General features: G+C 42.3%; 1 protein-coding gene across 1 annotated transcript in view; it reads right to left on the bottom strand.

The window, feature by feature from the left end:
* Positions 1-452: 452 nt before the first annotated feature.
* wnk1b (WNK lysine deficient protein kinase 1b) overlaps positions 453-14,078 on the bottom strand; it is a 129,549-nt gene continuing 115,923 nt past the window's right edge. Inside the window, exons 29-30 of the mRNA XM_036577651.1 lie at positions 6,579-6,790; positions 453-5,159 (exon numbers count right to left, since the gene is read on the bottom strand). Coding sequence (XP_036433544.1) covers positions 4,809-5,159; positions 6,579-6,790 — 563 coding nt within the window. The 3' untranslated portion in view covers positions 453-4,808. The remainder of the gene's footprint in view (positions 5,160-6,578; positions 6,791-14,078) is intronic.

A 14,078-nucleotide genomic window follows, 5' to 3' on the forward strand; every position in this document is an offset into this window, starting at 1 on the left:
GTGGTGGAGTATGTTGCATTTCTGAATTCAGTAACTTCTCCCTACTATTTGAGTAAACCAGGGACATGGTCTCTAACCAATGAATCCCCTTATAATATATATATATATATATATATATATATATATATATATATATATATATATATGTATAGCTGGCTGTTGTTGGAAGAAAATCTTGTACCTCCATTTTTGACGTTTTCCAGTTTTTGACATAATTTGAAAATACTGGTTACCCTTTACATTGTATGTAAATTTCATGTTGAATGGACTAAAATAAATGACCCAAAATGACTCGGAAAAAATTCTGGTTCCATTGACTTACATTAAAAGTGAAGTAGGTTTTTTCCTTTTCCTGTAAAGTTATTATTTGAGAGATCTGAGGTTTTCTTCCGATAACAGCGATTTATATATATATATATATATATATATATATATATATATATATATATATTCTGCACTGCAGCTACTACACCACTCTATGGTAAACAATGCTCAGTTTATGGAATGAGAGCAAACGGACAAATTACAACTGGGGAATGGCACTCATTTGGTAAGCTTTATATATATTATTTCATGAATGGGGACTGAGAACTTTGATTTGAAAAACTGATTTGTTCACAGCTTGAGCCAACCAAACTACGCAACTCTGAACTGACTTCTGTTTTCTAGACTTACAGGTAAAGCACTGAGCACAAAATGAAAGTCTCTAAAACAACGGTTCGTTATTAAATATCGAAAGTACAATATAGCCACTCACAGACAGTAAACAGTTGATAATCTATTCTGTATATCTGGCTTAACGTGAACTCTTCTTGTACCAGACGTTTCACTTAAACAGCTAAGCTCTAAGTAGAAGGCTTGTAATCTAGCAGTCCTTATCAGCGATCAGTAGTAGTTAAGATGACGGGTGGGACTCCACTAGTTTCACTGCTCTATGGTTTGTAACAAGCTGTGTCCGGCACGAACCGCTCCATCGCAAGTCTTCTGCTCTGTGTGAACTCAACTGGTACTTGGCGACACATCCAGCGGAGCACAAAGACGTGGAGGATCTAACGCGGGTCTGCTGCTGCGGTCTGTACAGTGGTCTCCAGGACTGGAACTAACCTACACGAACAGTTTGGTTTCTTTACAGACGATAGAAGAACTGTGGAGATTAACCAACTCTTTTCTTTACATCGTGAGTGGCGTCATGTGACTGCTACTAAAAGGTCGTAGAAGCTACTGATCTGCAGGAAACCCAAGAAGGCAGTTATCTATACAGCAAAATGAGAACCATAAAAGATGTGGGGCAGCATTAAAAAGAAGAGAGGAGGGGATTCGTAGGAGAGCTGGAGACCTTTGTGAGAGCGGCAGTGTTACAGCAGAGCAGCAGCTTGTGTCTTGTGTTGGTGAGGGGCCACCTAAGACTCGTCTCCCTAGTCCTACATCGAAGCTGAACTGACTGTCACATCTACTGCAATACTGGCCTCACTGGTCCAACATGCACCCAGAGGAAACTGAGAAACCCACCACTGAACGTACCTTAGCTCACCACTGAATGCTGTCGCAACCAGTGGGGCACACATGCCTGGTTAGTTACTGTCAAAAACAACCGGTTAAAGCAGAATTTTCAACATTTCTACATGAGAAATAAGTCAGAGTGGTCTGATGTGAAACAGACTTCTTTACAGTGGTGGTGATAGAAACAACTGCAACGCAAATACAGCCATTTTATTTACTATCGAAAAACAACCAGTGAAGCTAAATGTGAGTTTTTATGTGTAATGTAACCCTGCCATCATAATTTTTCAATTATATAATTGCTGCTGTCGGAACAAAACCTTGTATCTCCATTTTTGTTTTTCAGTTTTTGGCATAGTTTGAAAGTACCCGTTGTCCTTTACGTTGTGTGAACATTTCAAGTTGAATGGATGAACAGAAATGACCCAAAATGACCTGGAAAAAAGTCTGGTTCCATTGACTTACACTACAAGTAGAGTATGTTTTTTCTCATTTTGGAGATAAAAGGTTTTGTTCCAACAAAGTGATATGATTTAGAACTATCACAAAACAACGTCTCAGGCGTCAGGCAACATATTTGTAACCGTTACTGTGTTGGGAGCCTTTAGAGGCTTTACACTCTTCAGACGTTTGGTTTCTCTAGAATGGTCCACATCAAACCACTCTGAATGACCTGCAGCTTAACTGAGTACACAGAAAATTAGATCTTTTTCCCCTTTATTTATTTACTAATACACAACATACTGTCTCACACACTTACGCTTTTCTTCCACTTGCCTCATCCTGCCACCTCTATCTGACTGACCCGTCGCAAACACAAGGCTGCCACTGCTGGTCTGCTGCTGCCTGCGTGACGTCCCCTCAGGAGAAAAAGGGCACTGTGGTTTGTCTAAATCAAAGCACTCAAGCAAATCTTCTAGAGGAGAGCATCAGCTATAGGCACGCTCTGCTCATTTGCATACCGAACAAGTTTAATAGAGAAATGCAACTTTGAGCCAATAACCACATGCACACCTTACAACTCGGTGAAATCATTAGCCTGGGCTCGCTCACCTCTCTGAATTACGTCCTGGAACTGTCCCGGTCTAACCGTGCCTACCGTGTCATGACAATGCAATGAGCCGGAGCCTAACTGAGTGGATTAAGAGTGCGCCAAACCCAATCGCAGGATGACTGCGCAGCCTGCGGCATGTGCAACTACGGCGGCTGTGTGTTTACATGCTACCTGCAAACCTCTAAGGTAAGCATTCACGAACGTCCGAGCTTCAAAACGATTCGCAACCCTTTCCTACACGCAATAAAACGATAGAACGACGTCTCATCATTTCAGTCTCAAAAGAAAATGGCACCAAAACCAGAATCTCTTCCCTACTGTATACCTGTTTAGTCCACATACCAGCAATCCAACCAGGCACCAAGCACCTCCGCCGCCTCGACATCCAACCACAAAGCCGAAAAAAAAAAAAAAAGAGAAATAAAAACTGAATGAATGCAAGGCACTAGAAACTCCAGCACGCTTTCTGGGCACTGGGGGGGGTGAGGGAAAAACGGACCGGTTATTCAAGTATGTTAATTGAAACCATTTTACATTCACATTTATCTAATACAAAGAAAGTACAAAGGGAAAAAAAAAAGGTTAAAGTGTCTCCAATAAGTTCTGTATAAGGTAATAGCTAGCCTTTCTTCACCGTTAAGCTAATAGCAATAATCCTCCAATTTCCACCCTTTTTCTACCTTTGTTTTAAACTAATGTTGTCCAACAACATTTATAATAAATCACAGTGTTTCAACATCAAAAACTGATGGGTAAATACAGGTCCATACAGAACGCGACTTTTCTCATTCAAACATACAATTCAAAATCAACCTGTCAACCTAAAGAGGCCCCTAACGCCGTCATGATTACAAAAGCTGTCACGTTAGTAATAGATAACAGATTTAAAGCTTTAGTGGCTTCCAAGGCAGAATGCTTGGAAGAGCCAGACTGGCACCCCCGTTTAAATCAAACCTCCACTTTACCTCCACCGTTTCCCATCCCTGTCAATACCGATTGAGAATACTAGATAGAGCAGGTAAACAGGTTTATTTATTTATTTTTTTTAATGGGGAACTAATTCGTCTAGCCCTGTAAGGGGAGGCAAAATGAGGATTTTATTAATACCCAAATCTAGTCCTCCTTACAGCCCTGATATAAATATTTACTCCTGGATAAACCATCAATTTGAGGGCCCAGTCAAAACGGTCCCATGTGACAGGAGTATGGTAAGCATGACAACGCACCACAAAGCAAACTGGGATCTGAAGCAGCTTTGTAGTCCAAAACATGGGGGGTGGCTGAATGACCTCTGCACATATGTACAACCTTACTAAAACGTAACCAAATGTATATTCATAACCTAATTCATAAAAAGAGAGAAGCTGTACATGGATTTTTATATTTTCTCTACTGAAGGCCACTTTCTGCGTTTTAAAATGGGCTTTGTCATTCTATTACTATAATTATTGCATTACTACATGGCATTAGAGCAGATACTGGGCTGGCAGCAGGGTTGTAATGGAGAGATGGGGCACATCCTCTCCGTCCTCTCTTCCTTCACCAGTAGTAGTCGCTAGTCTCCAGAGAACTCAGCTGACACAACAGTGGGAAATCAATCAAGACAAGCTTGGAGACTGGGAAGGGACAGGATGATTTGCCTTTCTTCAAAAGGTTAGTAAGCTACAACCCGACGCCCTGACCTACCACCACCTCAGTCTACTCTGGAGCAAACACTCTGGGGCCGGTTAGCGAAGGAAGCCATCACTACACACGTTAGAGATTTTGAAAAAGAAAAAAAAAAAAGAAAAAAAAAAGGTCACAACCTTCTTTGGCCACTTAACATTGCACTCATTGTGTTCACCCATTTGTTATTTATTTATTTTTTTCTCGCCTCTCTCTCCTCATGTTGTGCGTTTGCCCCATAGCATGTCCATGAGAGTGCAGGAGTGATGAGAAGTCCCCAGGAGATGTGAGAGAGGTGTGTGATTCTGTTTATGTGTGCACGAACCCTGGCTTTTCCCCACACAGCACTCTCCTGCTGGCTCTTCTCTCGCTCCGAACTCTCTCTCCAATTTGAAAAATACTGTCCAGGGCAAACAGGCCAGATGTCAGCCCCTTCGACAAGTCAGAGTCTGCAAAGCTGCAATGAAACCCAACTCATGTACCCAAGTCCACGGCAACGTCACCACCGGTCCATGCGTTTCTGCCCCACTCTCTTTAACTCCTCCCCCAGTCAACACTTGTCGTGGCCTAGCACTGGGCTGGCCGAGCCCTACGTGGTCCTCAGGTTGGGGCCTCCTGGATTGCTGACTGACTTTTGCAAAGTGCTAATGTGGAAGGCCTGCATGGCAGACGGGCCCGGGTTGAACTGGCCCAGGGGTTGGGAGCCAGCCAGCAGGCCCGCCGCCTGGGTGTGTGCAGCCGAGCCGCCGGCCCACGGGCTGCTGTAAGGTGCTGATTGGTAGCCATACTGCGGTGTAGGGCACAGGGAACCCTTGCGGGTCCCCAGAGAGGTAGCAGGGGGGTTGGACATGGGCGTGTGGCCGCTCAGAGATGAAGCGATGCTGGGGCACAACTGACCCGGAGCCGAGAACTTGCGTCCCATATTGGCAGGTGGGATCATCTGAGGAGACACAAGGAAATTAGAAAGTTGTTGAATCACTCTTCTGTGAGACTTTGCTAAGATTGGTGTCACTGGTCTTGAATTGTAAGTGGTTTACACAGTTCAATGAACTAGTTAAAGATTTCTGCCCCTGACACGTACAAGGGGAACCTTAAAAGGCAGAGATTTTTCAAAATTTCTGTATAATTCTATGGTTAAGAAATAAAAGTCACACAGAATGGTTTGATGTGAAATGTTCTGATTTAGAAAAATTTATTGAGTCAAAATTGTTCACATCGGTGGTGATAGAAACCAGATGTACAAAGAGTTTACAAATACACTGCCTGATGCCTCAGACTTAGTTTTATGAGTTTTGTTAAGGCTTTCGCCCAAAACATATTTTTAACAAGCTATTCGTGGCAGAGAGGTACATGTAGGGCACTGTTAGGCCAGACAGTCTCCAAAGAGCAGCAGCTCTTCTGCCGACATTATTCAATATGTTCTATCTAAATATTTACCTAAATATATCTGCGGTTCATTACATATTTTGATCTGTGGCAGGCGTGTGCCAGTGATGTTAAACGTGATTTCCTTCTGATTTAGGGGTACAATAACCAAAATGCTAGTCGAATGAATTCTATGTCTCTCTCGACATCTAAACCAGAAATGAACAATGATTCCAGTCTCAGTCCTGGGGGCCCCATGCATGGCACACTCTCCATTTTCCATAATCTAACACTTATCAAGCCTTTTGTGAGCTCAATCATGTGTATTACAATGGCGGTTCTCAACCCTGGTCTGCATTTTTCTGTGTTTTTCTGCTCTCATTCAACTAATCAGTTCATTAACAGGTCTTTCCTTATTTGAAATAGGTGTGTTCAAGCAGGGAAAGGGTTTAAATGTGCAGGGCAGGAGAACTCCAGGTCCGGCACTGGGAGCCACTGCTTAAAATCAAGTCTAATTTAAACCTATTCGAACTATTTAACCATCTCTATTAAAGTAACACTATCTTAATTGGGGCTGGCATCACAAAACATTTTGATGATGCACAATAAGAATCACAATATTTAGTTTTTCTGAGGTTTGATGTGTTGGAACAGGCAAAAAGAGCCAGTAGCGCCACATTTCAAAATACTTTTGAATTGAAATAATTAACATTTTACATGCAGCACAACACTAAATCCAAGTAAAGAGGACTAACTGTGCTCTCTCTGTAATGAATCATGCAGTTGGTCTGTGTTCATCCACGATATGCTCAGAAAAGCATATGTTGTTGTAATTTGTCGCAATAAATATTGTCATACTGCCCCTCCCTAATTTTCACCTAAAAGGCTTGTACTGTACTGGAGTAAGGAAAATGCAGAAATGAGCAGTGCTTGAGGCTCTAAGGACTATGACTGAGAACCACTCCTTCATAAACACTAAAGGGCAGGTTCTTACATCATAGCTGTGGCCCTGAGAGGGGGCCTGCTGTTGGTGCTTGGACCCCCTCTTGCCCTGGGACAGGTTCATGGCATCCCTGGCCCAGTTGTCCACCAGTTTGTGCAGGTCGTCGGTGAACGTGCCCTTGCGGCTCTGGGGCGCAGTGTTCGGCGGCTGAGTTTGGCTCTGCCCCGGGCCTGGCCCACCCACCGTGTTGGTGCTGCTCGTCCCTGTAAGACGACAGAAGGAGAAAAAAGACGGAAAGAAAAAAAAAAAAAGAAGGGAAGTCATTCATCTGCATTCCACTGTAAAGATGCTGAAGTGACACAATCTAACCACAAAAGACCAAGTCAAGGTGTTCATGTATATTTTCATATACATATAGGTTTGTATGTGTATGGTAATAGTCATGGCAGTGAGAGGCCCTATAGAGCACCTGGGAGTCCGCTCTGAGGCTAAAGGGGCATTTTTATCTCTCTGACTCCAGCCTGAAAAACAGGGCATGGTGAAAGAGTTAAGACACCGTCTGGGTTTACACTCAACCACTGTTAGGCTTCCAACTCGCATTTTCCATGGCAGCGTTGCTGCAGTGAGCTACAGCAGTCTTTTATGACATTAGAGGGAGCCAAAGAGCAACAAATGGTGATGGAATTCATCATTAGCACCACTGCATTAACCTTAAATGAACTGCGATGACTCAAATTCAAAATGGATCGGTGCCATTAATATGGATTTTGCTTCGCTTTTTTAGCAGACAAGGTTTTCCTCTGACAAGTCTGTTTATCCACAACCAGGAAGGTACTGAGAGTACTGAATTAGCAGTATGTGAACTGCATGACTTTCCTTCTTGTTAGCACAGTGGTTTTTCTGCTGTTTGTATTTTTTGTCTGTATGAACTACTTTAAAAATAGTCACTTACGGTCTACATATACTTAATTCTATCACTTGCACTCTCAAACTCAAAGCCCTTTACTTTATAAAGGCAGCACTTCTGTATTGATTGTATTTATCATCATCGGATGGAGTACCTTGGCTCTTTTAGACATGTCTGAGGATAACCATCAAACATGCAAGTCAACTGCCCTGTTGAACTGTCTGTGTCTGTGAGTGTATGTGAAGCCAATGCATTTGTGAAAAACAGGGTTAAAATAATGAAAAAAAGCTGAAAACGAAACGATGAAAGCCACTGGTTTTTGTAAATGAAAACCTGGTGCATGTTTAGGTTAAGAAAGGAAAGAAGAATCACAATTTCTGTTGACATTAAACCACAATCTGCCTCTATGGCAGAATTAAACAAAAAGCCTCCAATGAAGCAGCGGTAGAGTGCAGAGACAGAAAAGCGCATACACTGCACCAAGCCTCAAGCACCAGTGGAATTCTGGGGGATGGAGTCCAGAGCAAAGCCATGCTTACAGGGAGTGCGGGAGGAAAGCTGCACGCACAGCTTGACTTCAGCATTTTACTGGATGACTTCCATTCACTTCACGTTCATTTCACGTTGCACTGATTCAGAGGTCTGGCGTGTGCATGTTATACAAGAATAACAGCGAGTCTTACAGCGAGCAGAGGGTTTTAGTTCAGACTGAATTGTTCATGAGCGCTTACACCGAAATGTTAGCTGCTTGAGTCATGTTGAGAGATTAAGGAGTAGCACAGTGCAAAGAGCTGGAGCAAAAATCCGACAGGGTTTATTATACATGGAAAGGATAAAGGCCCCGACACACCAAGCTGTTTGTCGGCGGACAGACGCCGCCAGGCCACTGGCTGTGACATGTCTACACTGTTGGCTCTAATCGGCTCTCATCAATGCTGGGGGTGGCTAATTTCTCAACACCAGCACAGGCAGCAAATTTTATCACTAACGATGGGCATTTTAACTTTTATTAAATAAGCTGTATTTGAATGGCATATTCCCAACAAGAAAATAATGTGGAAAACTGCAATGAAAAACTATGGCCGGGCAAGAGCTCTGAAGGTGCTCTGATAAAGGGATACATATTATGATTATTATTATTATTAATTTGTATTTTTGTACTTTTGTAGTCAGATAATAATGAACATGAACCAACATGCATAATTTTATTTCACAGTTTAACGTACAAACATTCATTTCTAACCGTCCCTTTTACCCACCCAGTGCCATTTTTCACTTTCACATTCTAGGTTTAGCTTAAACTTGGACATTTGAAGGCTGTCAGACATTCAAACAATACGCTCTTTACTCTGTATGTTGCAATTTTACAGTTTTACAGACTCCAGTTTCTGCTACAGAGAGTTGTTCCTGTGTTTGGCATCAGTTACAGTCTTTGCTGCGTGTCTGAGTGTGACTAATTAAAATCATCCAATTTGGCTCCAAAGCAGGAGGTTTTCAACCCAGTCCTCAGGGCCCCCAGACAATCCACATTTCTGCTACAACCTAAATCAGGAAGGAGCAAAAATGTGGACCACCTGGGGGGCAACGATGATCAGTTTGAAGACCCCTGCTCTACAGAATTCAGAATCGGCCAATGCACCACTAATTTTGATTGTGTCTATTTCTCTATGAAGCTATTTGAGCTGCACTGTGCGTGTGCGCGCCGGAAGAAAACCTTCTATGTCCGTTTTTCAGTTTTTGGCATAATTTGAAAATGCCTGTTGGTCTTTACATTGTGTATAAATTTCATGATGAATGGACTAAAAGAAACTGCCCAAAAAGTCTGGTTCCATTGACTTACATTAGAAGTAAAGTAGGTTTTTTCCTTCTCCTGTAAAGTTATCATTCTGGAAATACGAGGTTTTCTTCCAACAACAGTGATGCATTATATACACCAGTTGGTGTTCGAGTCGGTGTGTCTGGGCCCTAACAGGATAAAGTGCGTGTGTAATAGGGGTTAGTGCGGGGAGATGGGGAGTCATCTTTAAATTGGCTTGGGCGTAATAGGATGAGGCTTCAGCCTGGACCATTTAGAATGCATTAGCAGTGAACAGTGCTAGGAATGGAGATGTCTTGCTGTGGTTTTTTCAAGTGTTTTGGTGAGAAAAGCACTTACATGCACACACACACACACACACACGCGCACGAAACCAAAAAACGCTGTGAATGATGATCTGAATTCCTGACTGGAAACTGTTAACGACTCACCCAAGCAAAAACCTCTGACTTGCGTCACTGACGTTTTTCAAATTTCGAGAAGAATACATGACGGATGCTTTTGAGGAGAGATTGGTTCTGGTAGATTCCCAACTTGACAACACATTTACAGCACATGAATGGGGTCATCAGAACAGAGAAATGCTCAAGTCAGCCTGAGAGCTTAGCAACGCCCAGCAGCTTGAGCTTCAACAGGCCACAACGTGCGCACACACGCGCACACATATACAGAGCAAGAGAGGACGAGAGGAATGGGAAGTGCGGGAGTGAAGGAGGAGGAGGAGGAGGAGGAGGAGGAGGAGACATAAAAAAGAGAGAGATAATTACTACAGAGCTGGTTGCAGGGGCACACTTTTTTCACCATCTTCCCTGAAGCACGGAGAGAAGCATGGGATTGAAGAGAGTCAGTGTTAAAGTCACTAAGCACAATGCATTACAGGGAGTGCATCATTACATGCCACCCTAGAGCTAAACTAAAGTCCAGACTGCTGCTTTAGCTCCATGGTGCATTAGCAAGAAGTGGAGGTGGAGCAAGGAGGGGAACTAAGCTGCAGCTGGACTCTCTCTCATCTCCTAAAACTGGGACATTTCAAAGGAAGAGAAGCCAGTGAGAGAGTGAACGACCTCCTGTGTACAGTCATTTTGTTCACTGCAGAGGATAACAGCTTTGAGGGGAGACGCAGTGTGAGTAGTGCGTTTCTGCGTGAAGGGACCTGTGTAAAATACTGTACAGGCTGCCTTTAATGTTGATGTATGTAAATTAGCTCTGTTCTGACTGGATACGCTGTATTGTGCCTCTTTCAGAAAGTCTGGACTGAAATACTCAGAAAATTCATTGTGAATGGGCGGGGCGTCGCTGCTGTAGGCTGAATAGAAGGATATATAAATCTAAACGTTTCTATTTTTAATATGAGACTTTGATGTCATATGTAAAAAATTATTAAAATCTTTTAAATGTACTATTCACACCCCAGTCCATACAATCTATATATGGAAATTAAGCTGCCTACAGCAGTTTAACTTCACCCATTCCTGCTAAAGATATCCAGCCTGGACTGCTTTTTGAATGAGGCATGGCACAGTGGCAACCAATCAGAACAAAGGTCAGTTTTGTGTGTGTGTGTGTGTGTGTGCGTGTGTGTATGTATGTGTGTATATATATATATATATATATATATATATATATATATATATATATATATATATATATATATATATATATATATATATATATATATCTAAAATCAAAAAGGCCCTGTTTAATACTAAGGGTCGCGGTGGGGTGCTGGAGCCTATCCCAGCTGTCTGCCCTGCAATGGACTGGCGACCTGTCCAGGGTGTATCCTGCCTTCCGCCCAATGACAGCTGGGATAGGCTCCAGCACCCCACCGCGACCCAGAAGGAGAAGCGGTTTAGATGATGTATGTATGTATGTATTAATACTAAGGAATAAAGAGATATTGGAAAGTTGGAAAATGGTCATGTAAAAATGAACCGCAATGTGCGTTTTTGTTACATACACAGGCCCTTTAAAAGGTGAGGAAAAATCTGGTTTTTTTTTTTTTCAGGTTACGGGCCCTTTAACTTTTTAGAGAGAGAGAACACTGCAGAGATTTGCCCTGCCTGGTAAACTAGTGGCCACATCTATGCAGAGCTCCTGAAGCTTCTGGGCTTTGAACTGCAACAGCACTTCATAGCTCAACACTTCATAATAAGCACCAGGCAGGGAGGTCTAACTCCAAGATCTGGCACTGAACTAAGTGTGGGGCACATATTCAGCCACACACATGTAAAATCATCATAACCAAAGGTTCACAGTTGAAAAATAATGATAAGATTAATGGAAAGTAAAATTGCACATTATGAATGCTGAACTTGTTTAGGGCGTTTTAAACTGGGAAAACGGTTTATTATTAATCAGTAATGTTGTAGAGTGAGTGTGTTAAAAGGTTGATGGAAGTAATGTGGCAAAAGTGAGTATTTGTAGGGTTTGAATGAGGTAGCCTGCATTTTAAGATGGTTGAAGGGGGTAAATAAACAACAGGTTTGGTTTTGGACTTCAGGGGCAGCCATTCTGGAGCAGCAGTGGAGGGGAGTGTAGGGTCATGGGTGCAGGGATGGGAAGGGCTAAAACTAGGTGAAGCAGTTCTGGAATACTGTAAGCATGGAGATGTCTTGCTATCAAATACTTCAGTAATAAACGCTCTCATGGACCATAAGACTTCTAGCAAATGCCAGTTATGCAGCCTAATAAAAACTAGTCATCTTCAGCACTTATGAAACTGCCACACCTATAAACTTTTCCTGCTATTAATTAATTAATTATTAAACTGCAGGCAAATCTTGCACCAAAACTAAGTTCTCATATGAAACTAAGCTTCAAAGATGGAATAGATGGAGGCAAATAGTTATGATACTGTAATGTTGAATATGAGCATTAAATCAGAATGTCCTATTCAAGTTTAGTGGTGAAGTTTGATCATTTGAAGATGGTGCCAGTCAGAATGGCTCCCAAACACAAGAAAACCAGTCAGTGTGTAGGAAAGAGACAAAGGAAAAGCGTTACACACAAAGAGCCAAGCAGGGCGTACTCAGAAAACGGGTCCTTCTGCCACCTGGTTTGAAGGTCACTCTCTCCGACCCACAGCTGAACTTTACACAGCCTGTGGCACAAAAAGAGGGAAGAGAGAAAAAAAAAAGAAAAAGAAAAGAGAGAGGTACAGAAAAAGAGAGAGGGAGAAGGAGACGTACACCAATACACAGTAAGAATGGAAACAGAGGTCAGTAAGCCATGAGCTCGAGATAGAGAGAGAGAGAGAGAGAGAGATAGAGAGAGAGAGACAGAGAGAGAGACAGAGAGAGAGCAAGACAGAAAAAGGAGTGCAAGATTGTGGCACAAAGGAGAAGTGAGCATAGAGCTGTGCTGCACAGTGGAAAAGGCAAGCAACAGCATCCCCTGCAGAGAGTGGAATCTGCACTGCAGCTACACTCACAACAAGGCATGCATTGATGAGTTTTACAGGCCGCATCTTTATGAACTTCTACTGACGGGTCAGTGGGCAAACAGGGATACAGATCAACACTACGTGCCTGTAATAGTCTTATTACTGAGCAAACCTGTGCAGCTGGCAAAAAGACTAATAGGCGTGGAAACACAAGGACAGCCCAAACAGTACGATAGTAAATACTGTGCAAAACTCAGAGACCATCCTTCGTTTATTTAATATCCACTCCAAACAGCTATTAATTTACTCTACTCAAGAATTTCGTCACAGTACTTCAGGCACTTGACAGTACTTAACGCTTTCATCTTTGAGAGGGTGAAGCAAAATCAAGCTCCCCTCTTGCTTCAGATCTAAAAAAAAGCTGTCTGACTGCAGAGCCGCAGATTTACACACCCACAGTTTCACTCCAGCGGTTTCAGTCCAGTGAAATTCATGCGCAGTAGGGCAGCGAGATTGTGCCACGTAAACAAAGTCCGTATAGGAAAGTTGAGCATTAAGAGCGTCACATTCGTATTTCAACCAGTGGCCGTACTCCTCATTTATAACGTCTCTGATGTAAACAGCGACTGTGTGTGCTGGTTGCATGCATATTACCATTGAGGATGGGAGTCTGTTATATGGGTATAATATAGGAATCAACCATTGGTAACCGATTAAACCATAAGACAAAACACATTACAAAACCATCAGAAACAAAAAGAAATACCTAATGATTTACATGGATTTTTCAGCAGTAATATGTTCAAAAACGAAAGTTTGTTTTAGCTTAAAGCTTAATATTATGCTCAGTTTAAGCTGCTTGAGGTAAAGTTATATTCCTGTTTTCCTCAAGTTAATTGAGCTATATGTCTACATAACCCATTAACTTGCCTAGGCCACATAAGCTGTAGTTCGTGTAATATATACCCTGTAAATCTCTATATGTGTTCAAACCAAAGTTTGTTTTAGCCTAAAGCTTAAAATATAATGTTAGCGCAATGCAAGTTTGGGACCAAACCAAAACAAGTGTCTGCACATGCGCTGAATGCCACTGGATTGAACCTTCTGGAGTGAAACTGCTGGCATGAAACTGTTGGCATGAAACTGTGACTCTGCAGCTCTGCAGACAGGTGTTATTGGGTTTCTGTCCTTCCTTACACTGTGAGAAGGCAACTCAGCACTATAAGTCTGAAAGGAACATTTGCAAATCAAACAAATAAGGTGCTGATGCTCTCAGAAAAATGGACTGACCACCCCACAGTCCAGACCTCATCATTAACTGTATTTAGGATTATTTGGATTGTGAGAAGCAAAAAAATGCAACCAACTTCTAAGACTGAACTTTGGAGGTGTGAGGAAAAATATTGCAGCACATTTATTGTAAAGTCCTCCAAAAAGAATGTA

The sequence above is a fragment of the Colossoma macropomum genome, unplaced genomic scaffold (genome assembly GCF_904425465.1).
Source record: "Colossoma macropomum unplaced genomic scaffold, Colossoma_macropomum, whole genome shotgun sequence".
In the NCBI taxonomy this organism is placed as follows: domain Eukaryota; kingdom Metazoa; phylum Chordata; class Actinopteri; order Characiformes; family Serrasalmidae; genus Colossoma; species Colossoma macropomum.